The sequence below is a fragment of the Symsagittifera roscoffensis genome, chromosome 6 (assembly GCF_963678635.1).
Source record: "Symsagittifera roscoffensis chromosome 6, txSymRosc1.1, whole genome shotgun sequence".
In the NCBI taxonomy this organism is placed as follows: domain Eukaryota; kingdom Metazoa; phylum Xenacoelomorpha; order Acoela; family Convolutidae; genus Symsagittifera; species Symsagittifera roscoffensis.
In genome coordinates, this window is record NC_087067.1 from 48,808,278 (window position 1) to 48,815,626 (window position 7,349).

Genomic DNA, 7,349 nt, shown 5'->3' on the forward strand with positions numbered 1-7,349 from the left:
GGATTTTTTCGAGGGGGCGGATTTCAAGTCACAATGCAAGCAAATGTTTGAAAAAACAGGCCAAAAAAAAAGCTTGGAAAACTTTGACCAAAAAAAGCGTTTTTTCGGCGCGCGCTCCCTCTTCGAAATTAATATATATTGGCGCCCACGGCGCCTTTAGAAAAGTTTTAGCGTCAGTCAGCCAAAAATGTATATCTCAAATTAGTACAAAGGGGGACACTTTGGGCCGGCAGGGGGTCGAATCCCTATGTTTCCACTCATTTCATGTACGATCAAAGTTAGCATGAATTTCGATGACCAGAACATTATCTTAATACGTCGTATAAACATTATCGTATAAGTCTTATTATCTTACTTGATCTAATTGACGGAGGTTATCATGTTAGACTTTTCCTTACTCTTTTTGACATAAAGAGCATCCGAAAACAAAAGAAACTTCAGAAAACATATTGCATCTAGAGTTCGTTCAAAAAAGGACACATCGTGAGCCAATTAGAATAAAGAAAAGAAAACACGCACAAATTTTTTCTTTTCTCGATTCTAATTGACTCACGATGTGTCTAATGTATGGCGTGTCTACTTGCCAAGTAATCACTATATCCCATTTTTTGATGAGCAAAGCGTAAATGCGCAGTTTGTCTAATAAAGGCGCCATCAGTGCAGTCAAAAAGTAGACAACCTTTATTTCATACCTGTCAAAAATAGATAATTACTATTTTAACCAATCAGAATGGAGAACAGAAAGAAAAATTAGTAAAGAAATAGTTATAAAATATTTGTTTCCTGAGTTTGCTTTTTGTTCTCGTTTTCTGATTGATTAATATGGTAGTTATCTACTTTATGACGTGTCTATTTTACGACCTGTCTGCTTTTTGCTACGTAATGAGGCTGATGCACAAAACAAATGCGGATATTCAACAAACCACCATATCTACAAATTGCCATATCTTGAAGACGAAGTTACATAACAATAGCGTAAATTACATCAGAATTACAAAAAACTGCAGAACAACGGTGACAATCTGTTGTGCTAATGCGCAACAAAGTTATTTTTTCAGCTTTTTGGAATGGTAATAATTTATTTTTCGGTTTGTTAGCTTTTATCACATTTTATTTTTACTGCTGGTAACTATTTATAGAGGTGGCGTCCCTCACGATGGAGGGACGGAATCTTGGAAATTTAATTTTAGTTATTTTCAGCCAATCAGAAACGAGTATTCAAAAATCTTAAACAAATGGCGAAAATCTCAAAAAAAACGAATAAATCCAGGCCAAAAAAAATCGACTGATAAATGAATATAGAAGACCCTTTAATCAATTAAAATTTTCGTCCCATTAAGCAGATATACGTTTTTTCAAACATTGCAAAATCGAAATCGGCTGATGGAAAAAAGCTGAAACTGAATTTAACGAAAAAAATGATAAAAAGTTTTTGTTTATCGGCACAAGTTATACAACTAAATTAATTTTTTGTTAAAAACGACTTCGGTTATGTGCGAAAATTGGTTAACCAATCGTACTGTCAATCTGATTTGTTGAAAGTTTTCAATCATGCAGTCCCTCTATCATGCGAATACTTCCCATTTAAAGTCATAGTTCGAAATTTAGATTTCAAAACCTAATATCGAAAAAAATTGACGCTGAACTGATTCCTCATGTCCACGAAAATTTTTTGCAACGCGCAAATTTGCTCTAAACTGTATGATTTATGATCCTCACAAAAACGGTTTTATAAATCATAAAGTTTGGGGCAAATTTCTGCAATGCAAAATAAACTTCATAGGGATAAGGAATCAGTTCAGCGTCAATTTTTTTGAAGTTTTTTTTCGAAGTCTTTCAGGAATTTGAATTTTTTTGCTTTTCTATATTTGCCCATTTGATACTGCTATAGGCCACCAATTGCTTAAGCTCACTTTGACAACATAAAGTTTTCTAAGCACAATTTTTTAAATTTAAAAAGCGATTAATTGGTCAAAACTATGCTCAAATCGACATGTTTTTCGGGCAAGCTCAGTTATCATTTTTTCAAAATCCACACCATAAAACGCAAAATTGTTAGATCTATTTTTGTGCGAAAATCATTTTCAATGACGACTATCACGATGGCGAAGACTCATTTAAAACGGGTGCCGACTGTTATTGAAGCGGCGTGCTGCCAGCAAGCAGCCAATATCAACTTCATGCTGTTCACTTAGCAAACAAGTTTGACCAGCCTCCTTTAATTGTCGGCTGAAAAATAAAACGCAGGCTGTTTTTGAAATATTTTTTTAAATTGATTGGAATAATTTTTTTTCAAGCAGAACATTCAAACGAACTGATATTTGATTAAAATTTGTCACGCAATTTGCCAAAACTATTCAAGAATTTATAGGTTTGCTTTTGTTTGACAATTTTTTCTTATTCCTCCGAACTGAAATTGTTGTCAGATAATTGCTGTCTTTTACAGAGCGTTTCATTTGCTACCTAATAACAAGAACTGAGACAAAAAAATATTAATTTGGAAAAATCAGAAATGTCATAGAAACAATTAGATATAAAAATAACTTTTTTTTCAAAACTGATAACGAATGCTTTATGTTGATTGAATGCTTTTCTGTATCAGTTTTATTTAAGTAGTTGAAAGCATCACAAATGGATGCAAGGCCTGCCTTGAATTTTTTCTATTCTTTTTAATTTGATTTTGTGCCACCATTAGAAAAACAGTTTTTTTATCAAGAAAATTTAAGCTTATTTAATCTCTGATACATCTATACTCTTGACTAACCAACAAAAAAAAATTGATTTTGAAAATCCGAAATACAAAATTTCAGCGGCATAAAACAAGGAACTACGTGTACGAGTAAAAAAATGGCTTATACTGCTTAGAAACAGTCAAAACAGCCTTGTTTAGTTAAAACTACCCATTAAAAAACAATAGGTTGTGTATGAAATTTAAATTTTGCTCAGTATGTAATGTATGGGTAATTATTTTAGGTCATGAAAAAGTCAACGGAAATTTACCTTTGAAGTTTTTGCTTGATTAAAAGTAATCTAATTCCAGCCCAGAGACACCTAAATTACTGAGGTAGAAATGCAATTACATTTGAGTAATAACTCAGTGAAATCCATCTTTATAACCTGACATAAATAAAAATAGAAGCAGGGATCGTTACGAGTTCATCAGGCGTTAACATTTTCATCATTATTTTTTCATGGTCCCAATAAGTAATGATTCCCAGTCTCAGCTATTCAATGATTTCTTGTGAGTTCGGGTGTCTGAAATTGAAATTTGATTTAGTTTACCAGCTACATATACAACGCCAAAAGCAATATAATATGCCTGGAGGGAGATCCTAAAGAGCAGTACTGCTAATCGAGTAGGATATCATCATATTTTGCTGCAAACAGCTGAATTAGAATTTCATTCGAAATCACCATGTCCTGGCAGTAAATTGAAAGTAAATTGCTCAATAGTTGAAAACTTGAACTGATTGAAGGGCAGCAACTTGAACAAAGTTGTATGAGTAGCATTTTTGTCAACCCGGAATTTAGTTTGAGACTGCTCCCTTCTACCAAAACGGTCCCTCAAAAACAACACTACCAAAACTATCTTTAATACTTCATTATTTTTGAAAAAAAAGTCAATTTTAAATTGGCTAGCAAAAAATACCATAAATGGAACTGCTGTGTAACTCATTTTCTACAGCTTTTTAGTTAACTTTGAGGTTGGTTCTTAATGAATATGTCCATCGTTTGCTTCTTAATGGCGAATGATTTGATGGAATGTTGCTTGTCTTTTTGTGAAAAACATGTGTCACTTAAGCGGTATTTCGTACCTACAAACGAATATGCACCAGGTAAAATGTTGAACCTTAAACAAAGCAAATTTCTCCCCTTTTTGCAATAGCGGCAATTATGGTAAAAAGATGGAAAATAAAGACACTTTCATTTTACATCTAAGTTCAATTAATGGGATTGAAAAGGTACTTTTGTTTATTTACAAAACAATGGCTTCAAATCACAATAATGGAACGACAGGTGAACAAATTGAACATATTCACGCAATTGATTTCAGATCAAAAAGCTTCTATTCATTCACATTTTATTTTCTTTTGAATTTGCGCATTACCGGATTGTTTTTCTCATTTATCGAAGATTAAAACAGTGATTTAACACCGAGTTCCTTTTTAAGACTGCGGAGCTATTCCACTAATGGACAATATAGTTGCTAAAATTCTCCCGCCTTCCTTGCCCAGTTTACAAGGGAGAAGGGCTTTTCAGGCGCCCAAAAAAGAATCCTTGTCTCTAAATAGCTTCGTTTTCACTGTCTGCCAGATTAAAGGTACTTCAATTGTCTACTCATTGAACTTGAGGGAAAACTTCAATTTTCAATCATGCTCAGCTTAAAAATTCGATCAAGGCCGTTTTCCTTTCTCTTAAACATGAAAGGCTCTTTTAAAAATTGCATAAACATGATTTTTTTGATGCACTCTGTTGTTATACAAGATTGCCTATATTCAGACAAAATAAGTAAATAAGTAAATTTTCATGTAAGTGTGTGTGTATGTGTGTATGTGTGTAAACGTATTTAAGGGTTGATAATGAGGGAGGGGGATGAGGAGGGGAGAGGAGAGGCGAAAAAAAGGGGGAAGGGGTAGAAGCGCTTCCTTTTTGGAAGAATTTATCTAGAGCTGTGGGTATATTTTGGATACTTATGATTGAAAACTTTGGTATTCAAGAATGTGTTTTTTGATTCCCAGTTTCGCGTGACCCTTACATTTGCCAATACTAAGTCCAATAACTTCCTCGATACTTTTTGATCGTACAAATTACTCAATTCTGCTAGGTCGAAAACTTCATCTCACAACTTATAGATGATCTACCCTCTTTTAGGGTTTTAATATGTTTTAATATCTGTTTTTAAAATTAACTTCAGGAGAGCAGCACCTGATGTTGGGTAGAGTAAAGGATATTCTGGCTGAAAAAGTGGACGTATGGCTGTTCTACCCCTCTCAGGAAAGGGCTAAATTCAAGCAGACATTATTGTTGCTATGAATGAAGATGGGTGGGGCGATCACTCTTTTGCTGATGGCGATCACGTTTTTAAACAGCTTAGACCTTACATTATTGACCTACAAATAGTTTGAAGGTCTGAAAGCTTTCGCAACCGCAATTAATAATTACGATAAGGATTCGGATCAATTACTGCACGTTTTTTCTTCTTGTTTGTAGAAAACTAACGAGGCTAATTGATTGTAACATCCGTTTCATGGAACATTTCGGCTCTTTTCCTTTTCCCCCACAAATCTCAAAACTCCATTTTTAAATTACTTATGCATGCTGTTATGGCTAAATGTTCGATTTTTTTAAAAATGTTATGAGGTTCAGAATGAAGGTATTAATATTGGTTCAGAATAAATATTTTATTCATCATGCAAAATTTCATTACATTATGGAAACACCAAGTTAGTGGGGGAGGGGTTGCGGAAAGGAGTCAAAGTTTGTTGGGTCAAATAGTTCAGATTGCTTGAATTTGGCCTCAATGTCTTGCATACAGGACTGTCCTTGGACCTACTTGAAGCCCTTAGAAGACGACATTGTCAGGTAAAACAATGGTAGATGGGTACCTGAACAATATTTGGGCGCTTTTCCTTCGCTACCCCCACCTAAAGTAAGCATCATTTTTATAGTTGAATGAGGTCAGCTGTGTGAGAAAGGTCAGTCGATATTTAAACCTTTACTTCTTAATGATAAAAAAACTGAAACATGGATGGTCGGTTACTGCGCAAAAACTACTTTCATAAAAAAAACTATTAAACTTTTTTTAAATTTTTATTCACATTAGTGTCGTTTTCTCCGTGCGCGCTGTGATAAGAAGACTACACAAATGCGTATAAAGTTAGTGAACAAGGCACATTCGACAATCGTTGTCATGAAAAAGTGAACAACAAACAAAAACAAATGAAAAAAAAATCAGAAAACATTCTATCATTTCCTGTTTTCTTTTTCGCAATAATTTTCAGGAGATTTTAGAAATGATGTATGCCAAGTTAGCGCTAAATGCAGCATATTTGTTGGGACCCATCTGTCATTCTTGTGTCTTTGTTGTCAGACTATCGACGCGACAGTTAATCTGTGTGATTGAAAAGGGATTCGTGGTAGAGCGACAGAGAAGAATAACTGTGAATGAGAATGTGTACAATGCGGCCCTAGTCTTCATCAGTCCAGATATGAACTTAATTGCAAACAAAAGCAGTTCAATTGCATCTTATGAAGATGTTGTTGCTACCGCTGAACAATCTATCGAGAACCACAATAACTTATGAACACATTTCTTGAATAAGCTCTTGTATCATTAACGAATCTACCGCAAAAACTTTTTTTTGTTGACAACATGAGAGCAGTGTGTGGATTGGTATATGGATTGAGAGAGCGTTGTGTATATTTTTGAACCTACACAGAAAAACAACCTACATTTTTGAACACTTAAAGTAAATATTTACAGCCCAGAACTTAAGTGTTCAAAAATGTAGGTTCTTTTTTTGTGTAGGTTCAAAAATATAGATTCAAAAATGTAGGTTTTTTTTCTGCGTAGGTTCAAAAATGTAGGCTTGCATATTTCCATTCCAACTCTGGATTTTTACTTTGTTTCGTTGATTAATTAGCAAGTATGTATAACATTATGACAATTAAACAATTTTGAATACATTCTGATGTACGGAATTCTTTTTATATACAGTACAACAAGACTGCTCGTATCAGGGCAAAGCCCTGAATGTTCCGACTGCTCATTAATTGGTCTCGAGTCGTTTTTGTTATATGAAACATTGACAAATTACAATTTAAGGCTGCTCAAAGTGTAAAAATTTGAGTCGTTTTTGGAATTAATGAGACCAATTAGGTTGCCTCAATTCAATTTGGAACGATTATGAGTGCTGATAATTTGCCACGCTTAAATAATTGGCCTATTGAAAAAAAATAGCAAAACAAATTTTCCAATCGGCATAGCCGCAATTTAGTCTAGTGCAAGCATACTCGCTTGGCAATCCCAAGGTTCTCGGATCAATGCCCATGTGCAGTCAACCATCTAAAAGCAGTCTGAATAAAAAACCCGGGCATATATATTCCTCACTTATATATGCCCGGGGAAAGTCGGTACAATAGCGTACAACACAGAAAAATATCGAATAAGCCGTAAAAGTAATGAATGCTTTTTTTGAACATAGAACATTTCTATTGAAAAAAGAGGGAGGGTGTTGTGTCACCCAGCCAGGTTCTTTTACTGTCTCTCACCAAATAGGGGTGTTTTTAAAGGCAAACGGTCTTTCAGCAGACCTCCCATTTAGTATAAAAAAACGGAAGAACTATGT

The 7,349-nt window shown here is 34.3% G+C and overlaps 1 protein-coding gene across 1 annotated transcript; it reads left to right on the plus strand.

Moving 5' to 3' along the window:
• The first annotated feature begins 4,035 nt into the window (after positions 1 to 4,035).
• On the plus strand, positions 4,036 to 6,388 carry LOC134848394 (uncharacterized). The gene is made up of 4 exons (XM_063865822.1): positions 4,036 to 4,321; positions 4,916 to 4,992; positions 5,534 to 5,583; positions 6,092 to 6,388. Exons 1-4 carry the CDS (start codon positions 4,192 to 4,194, stop codon positions 6,303 to 6,305), a joined length of 471 nt encoding a protein of 156 aa, XP_063721892.1. The 5' UTR covers positions 4,036 to 4,191; the 3' UTR covers positions 6,306 to 6,388.
• Positions 6,389 to 7,349: the final 961 nt, after the last annotated feature.

Bases quoted from the DNA above. Each gene is read 5' to 3' on its own strand.
- LOC134848394 (XM_063865822.1), top strand. From the start codon at position 4,192: ATGGACAATATAGTTGCTAAAATTCTCCCGCCTTCCTTGCCCAGTTTA. The intron at 4,993-5,533 runs CAGGAAAGGGCT...ATGTCTTGCATA, and splicing joins TATGGCTGTTCTACCCCTCT to CAGGACTGTCCTTGGACCTA. The intron at 5,584-6,091 runs GTAAAACAATGG...CTTTGTTGTCAG, and splicing joins TTAGAAGACGACATTGTCAG to ACTATCGACGCGACAGTTAA.